The sequence below is a fragment of the Lemur catta genome, chromosome 15 (genome assembly GCF_020740605.2).
Source record: "Lemur catta isolate mLemCat1 chromosome 15, mLemCat1.pri, whole genome shotgun sequence".
NCBI classification, from domain to species: domain Eukaryota; kingdom Metazoa; phylum Chordata; class Mammalia; order Primates; family Lemuridae; genus Lemur; species Lemur catta.
In genome coordinates, this window is record NC_059142.1 from 1632152 (window position 1) to 1653770 (window position 21619).

Below are 21619 nucleotides of genomic sequence, written 5' to 3' on the forward strand. Positions count from 1 at the left end.
TCTGTACTTTGGAATACTTTTCAAGTCTTTATTATTTGAGTATCATTTTCACAATTTTGGCTACATTAACATTCATCTATCTTATTATATATTTAATATTGTTCTGCATAAACTTAGTATTGATTCACTTCTTTAACCCAACTTGGTGCTAAGCAACAGAGATAGATTCAATATACTTGTTATAATTTTTCTAACACATTTAAAATTAATTATTAAAATAAGAAATAATCATCTATATGTATCTGTACTATATGTACCTGTACTCTCCGTTATATAACAATCTTTGGGAAACACACCACACACTTCAAATAGCAAAGAAATTATATTTTTCTCATATTTGTAAAACTTTATAAAACCATATGGATTCATGATTATTTTTGGAAATATTTTCTTAAGTCACTTTGCAACATCTTCCAGGATTATTTTTCTGTCCAAGTGCTTCATTTTTTAATGAATTGGATTTAGTAATCTTGCTTTCCTAGGAAATTTCAATTGTATCAAAATTTTTTATTTTTTATTCTATTGTTTTAAAAATCTCCAACATTCCTACTAGCATACATTCTTATATTGCTAATTTGGGGTACTTGTGTTCTCTTATTTCTTGATTAGTCTAACTATAACTTTATCTACTTTGTTATTTTAATAAAAAAATCTACTCTTGGATTTTTCAATGCTAGTGTTTTTTTGTTCTTGTTCATTCATATTTAGTCAACAAATATTTACTAAGTGCCATCCATCCAGTGTGATAGGTGCTGAGGAAACAAAAGAGTGAACAGACATAGTCATAACTTATTTCATTCATTTCTACTCTTTTTAAAAACTCCCTCCTGTTTTCCCAGATTTCTTTTATTGTTTATTTTCTAATGTTATTTGTGTAGAATTCCCTTATTTTCATCTTTATATTTTTATGTTAATAGTAAAAGCTTTCAGAGAAATAAATTTGATTATTTGTAACATTATTAGTATTTCAAAATTGTTTTTCTAAATTATCTATAATTGTAGTTTTCAGTTCCTACTGGAGTCAAAATTTCCAAATGAAGTTTTTAAAATTTCAACTTTTATTATTTACAGTTTTATTGCATTATGATCACAGAGTGACCAGTAAAATTTCCCCTAAAAGACTGTAATGAGGTTTTCTTTCTGGCCTTAGGACACATCAGTGTTTTAACCTTCCATGAACATTCTGGAAAAATGGTTTGTGTAAGACACATGGTTCAAGTCTCCCACTTGTGAGTTTTTCCATGTGTTTTTAATAGGTTTTGCTTTAGTTACTTCCAGTGTTTTGCTATTTAGTGACTGGATTTTGTACCTGCTACTTTTTCTTCTTGGATTGTACTTTTATCAATATAAAAGATCCTGTCCCATTTAAGGTACTTTGTGGTGTGTGTTTGTGTGGTTAACTGACACTATTGTCTCAGGAGAAAAACCCTGTAAGATAGACAAAGTCAAGATAGATATCCACAATTAAATCACAATTTGTTTTACTAACAAGAAAGAAATAGTCTAAAGAGACAGAAAGTATAAGAAAAGTAGATAGCATTCTATCAAGTCAAAGCTTTTTAGAGTTAGGTGGGAAAATATTTATGTAGTTTAAGTGCAAAATAAGTGCAAACTGTAATCAAGTGATACGGCCATTTGAATGGGGGTCTCAGGCTCCTATTAGGAACTGCAAGAATCAAATAAACTATAACTTGAATCTAAAGTACATGAGCATTATGACCGCCTCTTTCTTCAAGTTTTGAAGTTTATGCTACAAAAAGATTACAAAGATTTTGAACCAAGAATTCTATACCCAGGCAAAGTATCAATGAAGGGTGAGGATAAAATATAGATATCCTCCGATGAAGGTTGAGAAAATTTATCAAGCACAGATTACTCCTGAATATGCTCAAACCAAGTATGTTCAAGAATATGTTCCAACCAAAGTAAAAGGGGCTCAAGCTGCTATTTGAAGTCTGGGGAAAGAAACATATCCTTGTTCCTGCCAAAACCTCTGTTGGTTAAAAAACCTCAGCAAACTGAGAAGACAATCCTAAAAATTATATGGGAAGAAATCCCAATATTATTTGGAATAAAATATTTATGTAAACATCTTTTAATCCTAGAAAGATTCAGAATAAGTAGAGAAATACTTAAAAGACTCAAACAAGTTGTAATAATATTCCATATTAAGAAGAAATACCTGCATTTTAGAGTTATATTTTTAATGTTTAAGAGAATTGGACCTATTAAAGATTTACTGATCAACCTTGTGATTCCAATTTAAAATATGTATCTGAGTAATTAATCTGACTTTAATTTGAAAGTGTGCATCTATATGTCTACACACATATAAAGAAAGATGGTACGAGTGTCATGGAATATATAAGAGGACTTAATCACTAAGCTTATTAGAATAATTATTAAATTTATAAGACTTAAAAAACTGGACTTGTCAGTCAGACTTTAACAGGAACCTAAATATATTAAATTAATAATCACAATTTAAAATCTTTAAAATGTATGAACAAAATTTGTAAACAAATCAAAGACTCTCTTAAATAGTGCTTATTAAATTTTGCTGAATTTATAAATAGAGCAATAAGATGTGAATATTGCAAAAACTTGACAAATCCATGATATCTGAAACCAAAGACCACAGAAAGCATTAATTCATATGCTCAAACCCTCTAACCAACTCTACTCCCCTCCCGGCTAACTTAATCCCAAACTACAAACTGTCATGAATAAAACAGAATACAGGACAAAAAATATTTTGTAAATAGAAAATATGGCTGATGATTTTTTTTTTAAAAAGACAACAGGAAAACTAGAAGAAAAAGGTTACCATGGAGATGACAGAATATATAAAAATTTGGCAACATACAGGATCATAAGGAATAATCCAGTCAAAGCAAAGGGAATGCAAAAAAGAAAAAGGATCTAACGAGTAATGTGCCAACCTGCGAGTGACACAGGAGCAAACGCAAGCAGGGCAAACTGAAATGTTAAGTTGGAGGGTTAACAATAACATAGATAAAGTCTATCTGGCGCTTTCTGTGTGTGAGTCTAGCCTAACCATGTTTAACCCATGAATCACCACAACAATCCTCTGAGGTAGGTTATATTACTCTCTCTCCTTTTCTAGATGAAGCAGCTGAGGCTCAAAGAACTTAAATAACTTCCTCAAAGTCTCAGAGGTAGAAAGTGGCAAAACTGAGATTTGAACAGGCAGCCTGGCTCCAGAACCAACTCTTAACCACCATACTTCTTGTCTGTAAGAAAAAAATGAATTCCCTGTAACAATCTGTAAAATTAAGAAGCTGAATAACAGGATAAAAGCATATTAAAGTAATTTTTAAAGTAAATAATTATAATACCCATACCAACTCCTTTGCCCTCTCCTTACTCCTTCCATCTTTTTTAAAGTAAAATTGTCTGTCATAGATCACAAGTTGAACAATGTAAGATTAAGTTGTCTTCTCTATAAACCTAAACACACCACCTGGTTCTCCAGTAAATAATACTTATGGGATCCTAATATTTAAAATGCTGACCGTCTTTCAATTTTCAGAATCAACCTATTAAACAATACACAGAAGATTTAATAATACAAATTACAGAACAGAAGGTAAATGCTCTAGCCATGCAAAAATGTCAAGGGGTAGACTGAGAATGGGGGAGGGGGGCTTCTGAGACTAGGGTGGAAGAAATTTACGGGCATTATATCCTCATTTACATGGTACAAAGCCAAGGACAAGGTTTAACCTTGGTTAGTGAAGAAATATGGGTGGTAAATAATAAATAGACTTCCTTAGAATTTTGTAAGTTTTTTAAATGAAAATTTCATACAGCAAAGTTGAAAGAATTTTACAGTGAACATCTACATACTCCCCATCTGTATTCCACCATTAGCATCTTAATATTAACTACAGAGTTGTGAAATTTAAGTATGACTTGCAGAAATAGGGGATGAGAGGAATATATAGTAGTGAAAACGCACTTCATTCCTCAACTTCCATGGTGAGAGTTAGTAGAGAAACTTGAAAGCTAACAAATCAAGAAACAGTAAAGGAACAGCGTGTTATATAGAATTATAGAGATGACCACCATTTCTTTGAAATGCATCAAAAAATAAGATGGACTAATGTACTACATAAGTCTTTCAACTTTTCTGATTGAAATTTTTATAATAAAATAGTGACATGAATGTGGTTGGGAATGGTCATCACGTCTGGAAAGAGACCACCAGCGTTCACCAGCATCCACCCTGGCCTCTGCCTGGCATTCTGCAGCGATTTTCCAGTCTCTTAGCCTCTCACTGGGGCTGTGTGACTGAGTCTGCCCAGTGGAACGTGGGTGGAAATGCCATGCACCACATCCAGGCCTAGCCCCTAAATTTCCTGCAGGCTTCCCCCACCCCAAATCTCTCCTCTCCTAACTGTTGGCAGATCCAGAAGCCATAGGTCGAAGACGAGCATCCCCCTGCCGGAATCTCTAACAACTGCCCGTAACTCCCCGGATGGCCCCAAACTCACACTAGACACGACATGATGGAGAAAACAATTTATAGTCTCAAGTGGCTATTTTGGGATTTGTCTATAACCACAGTTAGCATTAATTAAATTAATACAAAGTGCATCCTGAGGGGCTCTGGGCAGAAGCTTTTACTTTTATTTCATATCATTTGTATTAATTTTTTAAACACATACATGCAAGTTTATGACAAACAGTAAGCAGGTATCAGCTAGTACTGGGACTGGGGAAAGTCTTTCTAAACTCACCTTGTAAGTCCTCTGTTAGCATATTGGGCACAGTTGTATGAATATAAAATGGCAAAATTGCAAAATAGCATCCCCTCCTTTGGGTTGATACAACCCCAGCTGGGCCCACTCACTTCTTTGAACAGTCCACAGACTATCCAAACACACCCAGCAGCCCTCTCTGACAACGCAAGCACTGACAACTGGTTGGAAATTGAAGGACTGTTAACTGGGACCTTCCAGGAAGTAAGAGATGTGATCATCAGCATGTTCTTCGGATTCTAGCTGTTCCCATGCATGCAAAGTTTCATGTCTTTTACTTGATCCATTTCTCTCATCCATTCTGCAACACCATGCTAAGTCAAAAAGACCCAACTCAGAGGATCACAGCTATCACAAAAGAGGACGCTTGCTGCCACCATGGTCAATTCCAGGGCTATAAAAGTGCAGCAGCTGAGAACATGCCTTCTGCTTCAGACACACCTCAGAGGGCATGAGGAGCTTCTATCTGGAAAAGATGGTGCAATCCTAGCCCTTTTAAACCTGCAGAGGGAGTCTGAGATGCAGATTTTACCTTATCTACCCTTTAAACAGACCCTCTCTGTCCAAGCAACTAAGGTCTTGTGACAGCCAGCCATGGAGGCGTGCCACTGGGATCTCTATTCAGGAAAGAACCTGCCATTCAGCTGTGAGGATTGCTGCCAGCTGACAGCCTCCAGCTATTGGTGCCACCAAGCTCCCAGTACTCGCCTTGGCCTTTGAGCTGAAGGCACATTCTTCCCAGACAGCCTCCAGCCAACGACTGACCACAGCAGGAGGACGGGTCTGGCCTTTCTGCCCAACCTGGGACTCCTCTAATGGGCAGTCTTCACTCTGGAGCTCCCCAATCAGCTGACCAAGATCTTATCAGATCTGCATCCTTATCTGAGGCTCTTCCTGCCCAAGCCGGCTCCCTCCTCATTCCCTTTTCTCTTTCTCTTTTAAGAGGCAGGGTCTCGCTCTGTCACCCAGGCTGGAGTGCAGCGGAATAATTATAGCTCACTGTAACCTCAAACTCCTGGGTTCAAGTGATCCTCTCACCCCACCTCCCCAGTAGCTGGGACTGCAGGTACACCCACCACACCCCGCTAATGTAAAAACTTTTTTTTGTAGAGATGGAATCTCAATATGTTGTCAGGCTGGTCTCGAACTCCTGGCCTCAAGCAATCCTCCACCTCAGCCTCCCAAAATGCTGGGATTGCAGGCATGAGCTACCATACCCAGCTCCCCTTCCCTTTCATAGGTGTTGGATCTGCATCCCAGTCAAAGCCTTTCTCCGCCCAATTCTGCTTCCCACCCCTTTTGTCTTTCTCAGGTGTTACTCTCTAACAGGACTCTTGCATCCCTAATTCTGCCTAAGTGTCTGCTCTCTGAGGACAAAACTGACACTTTTATAAAGAAACCACGTGGCACTCAGACTTGTGTGCTGCTCTCGCCTTGTCCAGCCTCCCTCCTGTCCCCTCTTACCTTCACCACTCCTCTTGGGTCCCCTTGCTCTGATGACCCACTAAGGCACTTGCTCAGATTCTAGTCTAATGCACCACAGCTGCCAGTGGGAGGCACCCCACCTCATCCCAGCCCCCACAGAAAAGCAGACTGAGGGCATGTGCATCTTTAACAAACTCTAATTTCTGGGATCTCATTGATGAATTCTATGTCATTTCTCTTATCCATTCTGCAACACCATGCTAAGTCACAAAGACCCAACTCAGAGGATCGCTGCTATCACAAAAGAGGACCCTTGCTGCCACCATGGTCCATTCCAGGACTATAAAAGTGCAGCAGCTGAGAACATGCCTTCTGCCTCAGACACTAAAGGACCAGTTAAAATTACACTCGTAATTTCAGCCAAGATTTCCTAATCAAGTATCTTTACTTGTAACAAAACAGAGTTCCCATTCTGAAATTATATGCACTCTTTGAAAAGTACAGTAAAATAAGTTACTGGCATAAACATAACCTTTTTGTGTCCTACCCATTACAGGGCTTTAAAAAATAAGGTCACTTAGAAATTGGAACACAAGCATAATCCAAATAACTCTTTTTTTTTTTTTTTTTTGAGACAGAGTCTCGCTCTGTTGCCCGGGCTAGAGTGAGTGCTGTAGCGTCAGCCTAGCTCACAGCAACCTCAAACTCCTGGGCTTAAGCGATCCTCCTGCCTCAGCCTCCCGAGTAGCTGGGACTACAGGCATGCGCCACAAGGCCCAGCTAATTTTTTCTATATATATTTTTAGTTGTCCATATAATTTCTTTCTATTTTTAGTAGAGACGGGGGTCTCGCTCTTGCTCAGGCTGGTCTCGAACTCCTGACCTCAAGCGATCCACCCACCTCGGCCTCCCAGAGTGCTAGGATTTCAGGCATGAGCCACCACGCCCAGCCTAAATAACTCTTAAAAGCTCTAACAAGAGTACATCCTTTCAGTTTTAACACAAAGCAAATAATATATACGACAGGGGTTTTCACAATAACTGGACAGGCATGTACTAACGAGAGGTGTTTTTAAAATGAAATGTTACATGTCCTTTACCTAACAGTTTAGCAACAAGGCTATTTATGACAAATATATTTATTTTGTGTGTGTGTATGTACATATATATATATATATATATATGTATGTATGTTATTCTTCCAAAAAAGTCTGGATAACTGCTGTGTAATTAAAGAGTCACCCATGTAATCTATGCAGTAACCCTCCCCCTAAAATTTTTCTTCATAGTATTCCTGTGTGGCTGTCAAAGTTTTTGATCCTGGCTGTTGTACCTGTCCACTGTACCACAAGTGCCAGGGAGGCACCCACCTCTGTTCAGCCCCAAGGACATGGCGGAGACAGACAGCTCAGGATGTGGAAGGTGAGGAAGAGCAGTGGACAGAGGCTAAGAAGACCAAGGCTTTAACTACAAGTGCTCCCAATTCAAGAAATAAGTCATTTGGACAAGTTGCTTCACCTCTCATAGTCTCAGTGTCCTCATTCAAATTAAAAATTTAAAATTATTCCTTTGAAAAATGTTTAGAGTTCTGACTCTGTCACAGAAACACATTCTTGCCACCTGCCACCCCAGGATTCCAACAGAGAGTCAACCATCTCTTCCCAATCAGCCAAGACGCAATTTTTGAGGCTAAATTAAACCCCATTTACTTCACGTGACAGTACAGAAATGCTCTGTTGTGTTTTTAAAGCAACCTGGTTATCAGCACCTAACTCTGTCCTGGAGTCCAGGATGACCCACCAGAAGATGACAACTAGAGCCCAGCTGACTCTCCACCAAGCTCACTTAATTACTGAGAAGATGATAATTTGATAAACTGGGAAAGTGTCTGATATCCCAGAATAAGTACAGATTATTTTAGGTAAGAAACAGTCACAATCAAGCCCTTTGGTCTGCGTATGAGTAACAAATCAGCTGACGGGTCACCACCTTCCACTGGGCTCCAGAAAGTGTGTGATATGCAAATGAGGCACTGCAAAATGGACAATGAACCAGAAAACCACTGCCAAGTCACACTTTTCATTGCAAATGCCCAGAAAGTCTGCAAGAACTGTCTACACCATATAAGAGATCCCGCCCAGGCGGCAGACAAGAGGGGTAAGTGGGATTTCACCGTGAAACCTGTACAGAAGACCCCTGCCCCGACCCCTCCCCACGGGCCGGGCCTGCGTGCTCCGGGCCACGGCGCCAGGCTCTTTCCTGCCCCGCTCGCTGCACCGGGCGACCCAGGTACGTGTTTATAGTGAGTGGCGTTTCCTGGTCGCGGAACGAGCACAGGTAATTTCACAACCCCATTAGCGCATTCCAAAGGCAAGAATCACATCCCAGGAACTTCACCCTTCCACTCGCCGCACTCGGCGCCGCGGGCAGCACGGCGGCCGCTGACCCGGGAGGCGGGTGGGGGAAGGGCGCTCGGCCAGGGAGGGGGCGCGGTGCGACCCCCGCTAACCGCACAGACCTGGTTCGGGATCCTCGGGCCGCCCCGAGTGGTTGCCCATGCTCGGCTGACTCGGGCAGCGGCCGGCTGGCTGGCCTCGGACAGGGTGTCCACCGCGCAGCAGCCCGTGGCGGCTCGGGCAGGCGAGGCAGCTGCGTCCGGCGGGTCCGCTGCAGTCAAAGAAAGGGCCCGGCGCCTTCCAGTTCCCGGCTGCGGCCGGAGCCGCTCCTCTCCCGCGCGCAGGGCCACGCCCACCTCATCTGCATACCGCCCGCCCACCTCGACTCCTCGCTGCCCGCCCGGCGCGACCCGCCTACCTCATCTGCATACTGCCTGCCCGGTGCGGCCCGCCCACCTCGACTCTAAGCTGCCCGTCCGACGCGGCCCGCCCACTTCATCTGCATACTGCCCACCCGGCGCGGCCAGCCCACCTCAACTCTGCTCTGCCCGCCTGGCGCGGCCCGCCCACCTCATCTGCATCCTGCCCGCCCACCTCATCTGCATATCGCTCTAGAGCACTCCAAGGACCCCGCCCAACCGGGCGAGGGACGCGCCGGCGGGCCGCAGAACCGCAGCCGGACAAGGTAGGCTGGGAAACCCACTGCGCTGAGGCTGAAGCCAGTGCCACCGGAAAGGCGAAATCCTGCGCGTGTGAAATTAGGTCTTCTATCAGGACAAGGAAAACCTAGGATTGGCTCACGACAGACGCTTAATAAGTATTTTGGGGGTGGATAAATGAGTGGACGAACAAACAACTCGAGGAGGAAGTGAATGCTATCGCTAATAAAAATGCATACCGATCATAAGTAGAAACTGTTCTGCTGCTGTCAGACGTGACTAATATGGAAATTATCCTGAACAACTTTGACCCTTCATCTTACAGTGAAAACACTTCGAACTAACTAAATCTTGCAGTGAAAATATTCAGGACTAATAAACTCATTAGTGGAATGACTGGATCTGTCTCCTGCATCAGTTGAACGCTATGGTCCAGTCTCAGTTCTCATCTTACCTACCAACATCTTAGGACACCATCGATCAATCCTAATGCCTCAAAACAGTGTATTCACTTGGCTTCCAGGATGCTACAGTCTCCTAGTTTTGTGCTCACCTCCCTGGCCGCCTCTTTTCAGTCCCGGTTGTTGGTTCCCCCTCATCTCTTTTCTATCTCCCTTCTTGTTCTTTTATCTACTACCTTGTGGTTTTTATGTATTTATTTAATTTTTTTTTTTTTTGAGACAGAGTACTGCTCTGTCGCCCGGGCTAGAGTGCAGTGGTGTCAGCCTAGCTCACGGCAACCTCAAACTCCTGGGCTCCAGCGATCCTCCTGCCTCAGCCTCCTGAGTAGCTGGGACTACAGGCATGCGCCACAAGGCCCGGCTAATTTTTTCTATATATTTTTAGTTGTCCAGTTAATTTGTTTCTATTTTTTCAGTAGAGACGGGGGTCTCGCTCTTGCTCAGGCTGGTCTCGAACTCCTGAGCTCAAACGATCCGCCCGCGTCGACCTCCCAGAGTGCTGGGATTACAGGCGTGAGCCACCGGGCTGGCCCAGATTTGCATTTTTTATAATGTCAGTAGAGGAGGAGCACTTTGAGCAGTAGCAAAACTGGAGGAAACCAGTGAGCTCTGCATTAATGCAGTCGCCCTTGTGTGAGAGGAAGGCCTGAATGAAGGAAGTGAAGCAAACCTGAGAGAGAGGCAAAGTCTGAAAAATGTTAAGGAGATGAAGGAGGCAGGACTTGACTGGATGTTTTAGGGGTGAGAGTTGAGAGAGCCACAGGAGTCCAGGTTGGGTTGGTATCTTACCCATCCAGTTTTCATAAAGAGACGTGTTAATTGCTTGACAATCTATAGAGTTAATAAACTGACCCATCAATTTCCAAAATTCTGTGGATAAGTATGTAACTGTTCTGTAAATTGAAGTTATGTCATTGTTACCATGTTCACAAGCTCAGGCTTTACCTATCATTCTGGAAATAGTTGGGGGAAGTCAACCATCTTTTCTGGGCTCATTCTTCACCTTTTTAAAAGAGGGGGGTTGTCCCAGCTACTCGGGAGGCTGAGGCAGGAGGATTGCTTGAGCCCAGGAGTTCGAGGTTGCTGTGAGCTAGACTGATGCCACAGCACTCTAGCCAGGGTGACAGAGCAGGACTCTGCCCCCCCCCAAATGCAAATCTGACCATATCACACCTTTGTTTAAAAGTTCCCTATGGCTCCCCTACACCTTGAAGATAAAGTCCTCATAAGCTTAATACGCTAAGGTCCTTCATAATCTTGTGCCATACTTCCACCCCTCTTTCTAGCCTCATCTTCAAAAGTACACCCTTCTACTTTATATTCCAGTACCATTAAGCCAGATGTAGTTCCCTGAACACACCCTGTTGTTTTGGTCTCTATGCTTTTATATCTGCTATATTGCCTCTGTTTCAAACACCCTTCCATAACTTGGCTGCCTGGCAAGTGTCTATTTGGTCTGAATTGAATTGTGTCCACCTCCCCCATTCATATGTGGAGGAACCCCTAACCCTCAATGTGATGGTATTTGGATTGGAGATAGGGCTTTTAGGAGGTAATTAAGGTTAAATGAGGTCATAAGGTCATGGGTCTAATAGGATTGGTGGCTTTATAAGAAGAGGAAGATCTCTGTCTCTCATCCCTTCCCCCTCCTCCATCTCTCTGTCTCGTGAGGACACAGCGAGAAGGTGGCCATGTGTAAGCCAGAAGAGAGCTCTCATCAGAACCCAATGAGCTGGCACCCTGAACTCAGACTTCTAGCCTCTAGAACTGTAAGAAGTACATTTCTGTTGTTTAGATCGCCCATTCTAAAACCAAAAACAAAAACAAAAATCACCTATTCTGTGGTATTCGGTTATGGCAGTCTGAGCAGAGGAATATGTCATCTTTTAAATTCTTGCACAGGCATCACCTCCGCTGGTGGCACCTCCGCTGCCCCTCCCAGGCAGAACTGAACGCTGTCTCCCGCATGGTACTCTTGTACCTTATAAATGCTTGTACTTTCCCACATAACTACACTATTTTAACCATTCTTTCTTATGAGACCATGAACTCTTTGAGTGGCAGTGATGCTGTCTTACTCATTTTTGCATCTCCAATACCTAACATATAATAATTCAGTTAATCTATTTATTCACAATACAACTAAAACATTAACTTTTCAAACAAACTAATAATTCTATAGTGATTACTTGATTCTCTGACAGATTAGTTGCTACCCAGAGAAGTTGTTATTAAGAAAGTTAATTGTTATATAAGAAGGTTAAATATTATAAAACATCATCTGCCCAAATTAATCTATAATTTCAACAAAATTCAAACCACTCATGAGCTTGATGTATTTAAGCCAAAATGCACCTGGAGGAATAAGGCACTGGAAAATTCAAGAAATTTTGGAAAAGGAAGAATAAAGAAGAGAGATCTACCCTTTAGAATTAAAAACATGCCATAAAATTACATTAAAAGTGTGGTTACAACAAAATGGAAATTCCTAAAAAACAGATTTAAAGAAATTTAATATAAAGTGGCACTTCAAATTAAATGAAACCCCTATCTCACTCTTTATGACAAAATGAATTCCAATTCAATATAGATTAAATTGTAAAATACAAAATACAAAAGTCCTAGAAGTAAACGTGGATGATTTTTATAATATTACAGGGGGAAAAAAGGCTATCTATATTGTCCAGCTTTTCATTTTGAACATTTTCAAATTCATAGAAAAGTGTGCAGATAACAATGAACACTGTTATAAATCCACCAGCTACATTACCAATTATAAATATTTCACCACACTTGCTTTTTGCCCCCACCCCCCTCCATTTTTCTTTTTGTGGAAGCAACATACATTTGAAAGTGTATTGCAAACATCACGACACCTCACCCCTCAATACTTCCAGCGTCATCCGCTAAGGCAGTCCCCAACCTTTTTGGCACCAGGGACCAAGTGGAGTGATGGGTGATGCGAGTGATGCGGAGCGGCGCTGTAAAGACAGATGAAGCTTCGTTTGTTCACTTGCCTGCTGCTCACCTCCTGCTGTGTGCCCCCCCACAAGTCTCGAAAAAGACAATTTTTCCATGGATGGGGGAGGGCAGCAGAGCTCTGCAGCCTGGTCCCTAACAGGCCACAGACTGGTACCGGTCTGTGGGGGTTGGGGACCACAGTCCTCAGGCACTTTCCTACCTTATCATATCTAAAAATATATATATAATTTTCAAATCATCATATAGTATATAGTCCATGCTCAAATTTTCCTGTCTTTAAAATATCTTCAATATGCCTTAAAAAAATAATAATACCGGGATCCAATCAATGTTAAATACATCTTGAAACAACTTTGATCAATGACAAATCCTTATAGTGGTTACCTGATAACACCATTTTAAAAGAAAGCAGAGAAATTTAACATACCGTAATTATTCCTGAGAGTATGACCTTACAATTTGAGTAGATATCACTATAAAGAGGTCTTAAAGATAACTTTAAGAAGCAGTACAGTGGCTAATCAGGTTGTGGCAATCACACATCTCGGGCAAATGAAAAACTAACTGCCTGAATGTTGTATGAACAGGATAAAATTTCTAGTGGAATCAGAATGTTTATCGCAAGCAACAGCAGAAAGTGGAGCCTATGTGCTCCAGAACCAGTGTTAATAGCCTCACAAACGGCTCTAATGATGATGGTGATGCTGGTGTCAAAGATGCTTGTGATGCTTGTTTAAAAGTAAAAAGCAACAATGTTGCTCAAAATGTTGCAAATAAAGTTCCTCAACTTAAGACGGGGTTATGTCCTGATAAATTCATCATAAATTTAAAATATCCTAAGTTGAAAACAGTCATTTTTGTAGACATGATGGGATGCAAAAACATAAAATCCAAGAAACACTGGCCACTCAGTACACTGTAGCATGCTGGGTGCTCGCCCTGGTGATTGCAGGGCTGACTGGGAGCTGAGGCTGGCTGTCTCTGCCCAGCGTTGCAAGAGTTTCGTGCCATATATTACTGGGCTGGGAAAAGATCAAAATTCAGAATTAAAGTGCTGATTCTACTGACTACATGTAGCTTTAGTACCACTGTAAAATCAAAAAAATTTTAAGTTGAACCATCACAACTCAGGGACTACCTGTAATTCTAAAATACTATATTTATATAGATATAATGTGTACTTTCAAATGTAAAGATGTAACTAAATTGATAAATTAGATGTCAGACGTTATAATTATCTATTTTCTAATTCATCTTTTTTTTTTTTTTAGAGACAGAGTCTCACTCTGTCACACACTGTCACCAAGGCTGGAGTGTAGTGGCATAATCATGGCTCGCTGTAGCCTCAAACTCCTGGGCTCAAGGATCCTCCCACCACGGCCTCAGAGTAACTGGGACTACAGGCATGCGCCACCATGCTTGGTTATTTTTTTTTATTTTTTTAAAGAGACCAGGTCTGACCCTGTTTGCCCAGGATGAACTCCTGGCCTCAAGCAATCCTCCTGCCTTGCCTCAGTCTCCCAGAGTGCTGGGATTACAGGTGTGAGCCTCTGTGCCTGGCCTCTAGATTCTAAATGTTTATTCAAGGAAGACAAAAAGGTTTTTAGCAATCTTCATTGAAAATAAAGATCCCCTTTTATACAGGCATATGCAATAAGATAATAGTACATGGTACCATTTTTATTTTAAAAATTCTATATTATGCTTCCCATATTAGTATATATAGAAATAAATGTAGATATATATAGAAAATTATTAGGAATAACTATACCTGAAAAATAGAATTATAGAGGATTTTTATTTTCTATACCAAGTATCTCTAATGCCTTAACAATAAATATATTTTACTTTTATGGCTAGAACACACTAAGAAGTGCAAATCCTTAAACCCGGCAATTCTTCTTTTTTCTATTTTTTATTTTTTAAATTTTCTTATACTTTTTTTAAAATGTCAGTGTTAAGGTCTGGCTTTGGTTTTTTTTGTTTTGTTTTGTTTTGTTTTTTGAGACAGAGTCTCACTCTGTTGCCCGGGCTAGAGTGCCGTGGCATCAGCCTAGCTCACAGCAACCTCAAACTCCTGGGCTCAAGAAATCCTACTGCCTCAGCCTCCCGAGTAGCTGGGACTACAGGCATGCACCACCATGCCTGGCTAACCAGCAATTCTTCTTATAGGAATTTATTCAAAAGAAATAGTTAGAAATATATATTTTCAAGCTAGAGCTTGCAAGATAATTCTTAAAATTTATTGAGAAATAATTACATGCCAGGCACTATTCTAAGTACTTTATTTGAATTTAACTTTTATACAAATTCGAGAAAACTATTTTTTAACCCAAATTAAAGAGTAGGAAATGATGAAGAGGGTAAGTAACTTGCCCAAGGTTATTCAGCTATCAATCGGCAGAGCCAGGATTTGAACCTGTGTCTGGGGTCCCCAACTCCATCCCAAGGTTTGGTGATTCGCTGGAAGGGCTCCAAAGACTCAGCATACAGTTGTATTGACAGCTGCGATATATCATAGCAGAAGGATACAAAGAAATGGAAAAGGCCGTGGGATGAAGTTCAGAAGAAACCAGGCACAAGCTTCCAAGAATATTCTCCTAGTGGAGTCATGCAGGGTGTGCTTAATTCTCCCAACTATGAGTTGCAACAACACACGTGAAATGCTGTCTACCAGGGAAACTCATTAGAGATTCAGCACCCAGAGTTTTTATTGGGGCTGGTCACGTAAGCCCCTTCAGCCTAGCACAGACCACATTCCAGACTCCCCGAAGGAAAGTAGGTATTCAGCATAAGCCACAGTGTTTGCGCAGTTTAGGCACAGTAAGCCACTCTTACCAATTAGGGTGGTAGGAACTCTCCCAAAATCCAAGTTCTGTGAGGCTAGCCAAGTGCCAACCTTGCACGCAGCCTTTCGAAGGACAGCCACCCCGGGCCTTCTATATTCACTGTCTTGTTCGAAGAACTCATGTCATTTAACTCCAGAGTTTGTTCTCAACTGTACATTGCTTCCCTTCTGTTTATAATAGCAAAAAACTGTAACAACCTTCAATGTTCAACACAAGGGCCCTAGTTAAATAAATTATAATACAGCTATAGGATGGCTTCCTCTGCAGTCTCTAAAACAGTGCATCAGACATATCGAGTTATAAAGCAGAACGGTACATATGTTAAGAAAACAATTCTTAAGTTTTGTACATAAACAAACAAAGACCGTATGGATACAGATACCCCCTGGATAAGCAGGAAAAGGTCTGGAAAATTATACCTCAAGGCATTGATTGAGAGTGGCTCCCTTTGAGTAGGTAGGGTTATGATGTCCTTTATATGTTCTTTTATTGCCCCAGATACTTTTTATTTTTCTCTATAGACACGGACTGCTTTTTGCTTTTGTAATAAAAAATTCTTATTTTAAAAATGTCACAAAAATTCTTAAAATAATTTAAGTATTTAAAATAAATGCTTAGGTAAAATTAAGTAGAATTGCTTGTATTACTAAAAATTCTTCAGTTTCTAGGAGGATTCCTAGAAATCTAGGAATAATAAACTCTAGTACATATATAATTATTCAATATATATTCATTTCTTCCCCATAATATTGTGTTTTTTTTTTTTTTTTTTTTTTTGAGACAGAGTCTTGTTCTGTTGCCCAGGCTAGAGTGAGTGCCGTGGCGTCAGCCTAGCTCACAGCAACCTCAAACTCCTGGGCTTAAGCGATCCTACTGCCTCAGCCTCCCAAGTAGCTGGGACTACAGGCATGTGCCATCATGCCCAGATAATTTTTTTTTCTATATATATTTTAGTTGGCCAGATAATTTCTTTCTATTTTTAGTAGAAACGAGGTCTCGTTCTTGCTCAGGCTGGTCTCGAACTCCTGACCTCGAGCGATCCACCCGCCTCGGCCTCCCAGAGTGCTAGGATTACAAGCATGAGCCAACCGCACCCAGCCTCATTTCTTCCCCATAATACTGTTAAGCTAAACTTAAGCTGAAGGTGGGACTAGAAGACAATTTACAATTTTTATTAAACACCAAAGTACCCACCATTTTTCAGTAACATGACATCAAACTTTAATTATAAACATTTACGTTGAAAAACTTCAACATATACAAAAGTAGAGACAAATAATGACCCTCTGCATGCCTATCAACTCAGCTTCAACAGTTATCAACTCATGGCCAATTTTTTCATCTACCATCATCTACTTCTTCCCCTATCCTCAATTATTTTGAAACAAATCCCAAACATCCTATTTCATGGCTAAATATTTCAGTATGCATTTCTAAATATAAAGACTCTTTTAAAAAAAACAAAACCACAATTCCATATTCCAACTAAAAAAAATTAACAATAATTTCTTATCAAATGGCCAATCAAGCCATTTGACACAAATTTTCTTGTGCCAAGATGTTTTTCAAATCATGATCCATATCACCATACATTGGAATGGTAAAAATCCAAAACATTGACAATGCCAAATGTTGACAAAGACATGGAGGAACAAGAACTCCCATTCACTGCTGGTGGTGATGCAGAATGGTACAGCCACGTTAGAAGATAATTTGACCATTTCTTACCAAACTAAACACATTTTTACCATATGATCCAGCAATTTCGCTCTTTGGTGTTTACCCGAATTAGCTGAAAACTTATATCCACACAAAAAAGTGCACACAAATGTTTATAGCAGTTTTATTCATAATTTCCAAAACTTGAATGCAACCAAAATGTCCTTCAATAGGTGAATGATAAACTGCGGTACATACATATGACAGAATATTATTCAGCACTAAAAAGAAATGAACTTTCAAGACATGAAAAGACATGGAGGAACCTTAAATGCATATTGCTAGGTGAAAGGAGTCAGTCTGAAAAGGCTATATACTATATCATTCCAGCTATATGACATTCTGGAAAAGATAAAACTATGGAGACAGTATCATCAGTGGTTGCCCGGTGTTTGGGAGTGATGGATGAACAGGTAGAGCACAGAAGATAAAGGCAGGGAAACTATTGTATGCTACTGAAGTAGTGCACACATGTCAAAACCCATAGACTGTACAACACCAAAGTGAACCCTAAGATGAAGTATGGACTTCAGTTAATAATAATGTATCTATATCAGCTCATCAGTTGTAAGAAATGTACCACACTAATGCAAGACGTTAATGGGGAAACTGGAAGTGGCAGTGAAGGGGTACATGGGAACTTTGTATACTTTCTGCTTATTTCTATATAAATCTAAAACTGCTCTAAAAGATAAAGTCTAGTAAATTCTTTAAAAATCATGATTTAAATAATAACCTCAAGCTTGAAGTAATACTGCAAAACAGGTGTGAGAATCTCTGTGGACCCTCTATCTATCAGCCATCCAGGGATCTGACCCTGACAGGTTAGCTATGCTTAGCTCAGGAGTGAGTCTTCATTGCACAGTCTGACTCAATCACAGGGACTCCATTTTCCCCACTAGTGGCCGGGTCAAGGATGCTATGTGATCCAGTTCTAGCCAGCAACACCTGAGGGGAGGTCTGCTGGTGGAGGGCTGGGGCAAGTTCTCTTGTTAAAGAGACACACTGGATGCTTTCTTATTCCATGGGATTTTGCCTTCTCTGCCTAAGGTCACCAGAGCTTCAGCAGTTACCTCTCCATGACAGTGACGAGGGGAAGGGGCCAGAGGGCCAAGCCAACATGCTCAGATAGACCAGAAAGATGGAGAGAACCTGGATCCTTGGTAGCATTGCTCAGTCCCCACATTGAACAAGCTCTGAGTCACCTACTTTTTGTTTGTTACACAACTTAGTACATCTCCTCAGTGTTGAAGTCCAGCTGAATCAGACACAATCTGACCAAGTAGTTATTCTTTCTCTCCTCTTACAAGTAAGGGACTGAGGTTCAGAGAGATTAAGCTATCTTGCCCAAGGTCATATGGATTAAAAGTAGGGAGTTGGAATTTTATGCAGGCCTCCAAAGCACTTGTTCTCTCAACACTATACCACTTTGTCTCCAGTGGAAGTTGGGCACAGAATCTTCAAAGAGAAGCCAATATTTCAGGATTCAGAGAAAACAAATAGCTTCTGGTAATAAGAAACCTTAAACTATAGAATATCTTTAAGGAGAAAATCTTGAAAATCCTTCTTGAATTAGACAGAACGTGTTTTTATCCTCAATGGGGCTTAACTTAAATACAAATAACATTGCTATAATCTAAATGAAAGATTATATCATTAGCACTATAAAACCATACACAAAAAATCCCCTGTACTTCTCTCAGCCACTGACTCATTAAGTGACCCACCCCCTGAGCCTATGAGAACTCTATTATCTATCTGCCCACTGCCTTTTCTCAAAGCTTGGCATAAATAATAATAAAAAAAAAATCATCAATCAGGGCCAGGCATGATGGCCTATGCCTGTAATCCTAGCAGTTTGGGAGGCCAAGGCAGGAGGATCAACTTGAGCCCAGGAGTTCAAGACCAGCCTAAGCAATATAGTGAGACCCTGTCTCTACAAAAAAAAAAAATAGAAAAGTTAGCTAGGCACAGTGGTGCAAGCTTGCAGTCCCAGCTACTAGGGAGACTGAGGCAGGAGGATTGCTTAAGCCCAGGAATTTGAGGTTGCAGTGAGCTATGATGATGCCACTGCACTCTAGCCCAGGCAACAGAGCAAAACCTTGTCTCAAAAAAAAAAAAAAAAAATCCAAAACCAAAAATCATCATTGAGCCAGGCACAGTGGTGTATGCCTGCAGTCCCAGCTACTTGGGAGGCTGAGGCAGGAGGATTGCCTGAGTGTAGCCTGGGCAACAAAGTGAGACACTGTCTCTTTAAAAAATCATTTGCCTTCAAGATTTTGAAGTTCACATTATATGTGAAGGAAAAGCCTAGGCTGAATACCTACCTATGTATTTTGTGCATCCTATGTTTCCCTAGACCATACAAGGTCAGGGGTACAAATGGGGTCATGTTAACAGTAGTAAATGGTATTTTTCTGGCTGTAGTCATTTGCTACTATAACTTGACCTTCATCCCCACTACAAAGCCCCCCAATTATTTCTAGGAGTTCCAAGAGTACGTCATCTTTCCTCAAAGCAAAAACTCTCAGTGAACTTACAGCTGTGCTCACTACGTTCTCTCTTCCACAGAATCCCCCTGGGAAGCTCAATTGCAGCAGCCTGGGCCCCCACCCTCCACTCCGCTGCGCCAGGAGGCTCCCCATCGCCTCTGCTCCCTGCTGTCCCCATGGTGGGCACTGAAGCCCCTGCACAGGCCCAGACCTGCCATTCACTTAGCGCTGCTCGTGCAAATAGCTCCTGTGCCTCATGTGGTCAGATCTTGTCCCTGCTGCGGGCCCCCTCTCAAGGACACTCGTGTCTGGCTTGGATTCCCACCGTACCCAATGCCTGCTTCCCCAACTTGGAACCTGTATCAATATTTGTCACGATATGGTGTCACTGCTGGGAGAGATATTTAGAAAAATAATCATCACAGTTTAACACTGGTTGCTTCTAAGAGGTGGTATTTTGGATAATGCTTTAAATTTCTTCTTTGTACTTTCTTTTCTATTATTCTCTTTTTTAAATTTTTTTAAATTGTGGTAAAATATACATACATGAAATTTACAATCTTAACCAATTTCAAATGTACAGTCCAGTGGCATTAAGTACATTCACACTGTTGTGCTACCACCACCACCCTCCACCCACAAAACTCATTTCATCTTGCAGAACTGAAACTCTGAACCCCTTGAACAATATCTCCGCGTCTCTCCCTCCCTGACACTCTACTTTCTGTCTCTGCAGGTTTGGTTACTCTAGGTACATCCTAGGAGCAGATCACACAGTGTTTGTCCTTTTGTGTCTGGCTTATTTCACTCAGCATAATGTCTTTGAGCTTCATCCACGTTGATGCATGTATCAGAATTTCCTTCTTTATAAGGCCGAGTAACATTCCATTGTAGATAAATACCATGTTTTGTTTATTCCTCTGCGGATGGATACTCGGAATGCTTCCACCTTTTATAATAGTCATTACAAACAATGCTGCTAAGAACATGGGTGTAGAAATATCTTTTTGAGTTTCTACTCTCAATTCTTTTGGGTATATACCCAGACATGGAACTGCTGGATCATATTACACTTTTCAAGTGCATTACTTTGTTTTATACTCCTTAAGCCATCAAGCGTGAATCATTTTAATAAAAATAATGTCATTTTCCTTATCAAAATATAAAAATTATTTATTACCTGAAATAACAATTAAGTGGCTTTATCTGCACTATGCTGAATACAACAGAAGACAAAATTTTCCATGCCTTAGAGGGGCTAAGATTCCTCTATTCAGTAAATAATGGCCAGCATCTGTTTTGTACATGACACTATTCAAGCTTTCCATATTCTAAAGGAGGAAAAAAAGCTCCACTTTCTTAATAAGCCAAAGGTCAGCAGCTTGCTGCACACACAACAAAGAAAACCAAGAGAAACTTGAGCATGGAGAGAAAGGGTAAAACGGGAGGTCATGAAGCTAAGCAATAGCAGTCAGTCTAGAAGACACCTGGATTCTGAAGAAGTGGCAGGAAAAGTCAAGGGAGGAGCTATGAGGATAAAAACAGGATTCGTGGTTGCCTGGAGCTGGTGGTAAAACAGATCGACTGGGAATGGGCACGGGGGTATTTCCAGGGTGACAGGAATGTTTTAAAGCTCATTTGTGCTGATGGTGGTAGCTCGGTCAATTTACTAAAATTCATTGCATGCACGTTTCAAATGGTGAATCTTATGGTATGTAAATTATTCTTCAACAAAGTTGCTTTTTAAAAAGCCAAGAGAGATAAGCGGATGAGCCTTCAAGACTCCATGTGTTAGTTCCAAACTAAAAAAGAGCCCTGTCCTCGCTCTGAAGCAATCAGCATGACTGAAGCC

The 21619-nt window shown here is 40.9% G+C and overlaps 1 protein-coding gene across 6 annotated transcripts in view; it reads right to left on the bottom strand.

Moving 5' to 3' along the window:
* SPECC1 (sperm antigen with calponin homology and coiled-coil domains 1) overlaps nt 1-21619 on the bottom strand; it is a 206734-nt gene that overhangs the window by 131880 nt on the left and 53235 nt on the right. Inside the window, exon 1 of one of the 6 annotated variants that reach the window (XM_045569445.1) lies at nt 8728-8972. The exons of the other annotated variants lie outside the window; for them this stretch is intronic. Within the exon in view, the coding sequence (XP_045425401.1) occupies nt 8728-8767 (40 nt within the window). The 5' untranslated portion in view covers nt 8768-8972. Of the gene's footprint in view, nt 1-8727; nt 8973-21619 lie in introns of those variants that run through there. 6 annotated transcript variants of the gene reach the window in all.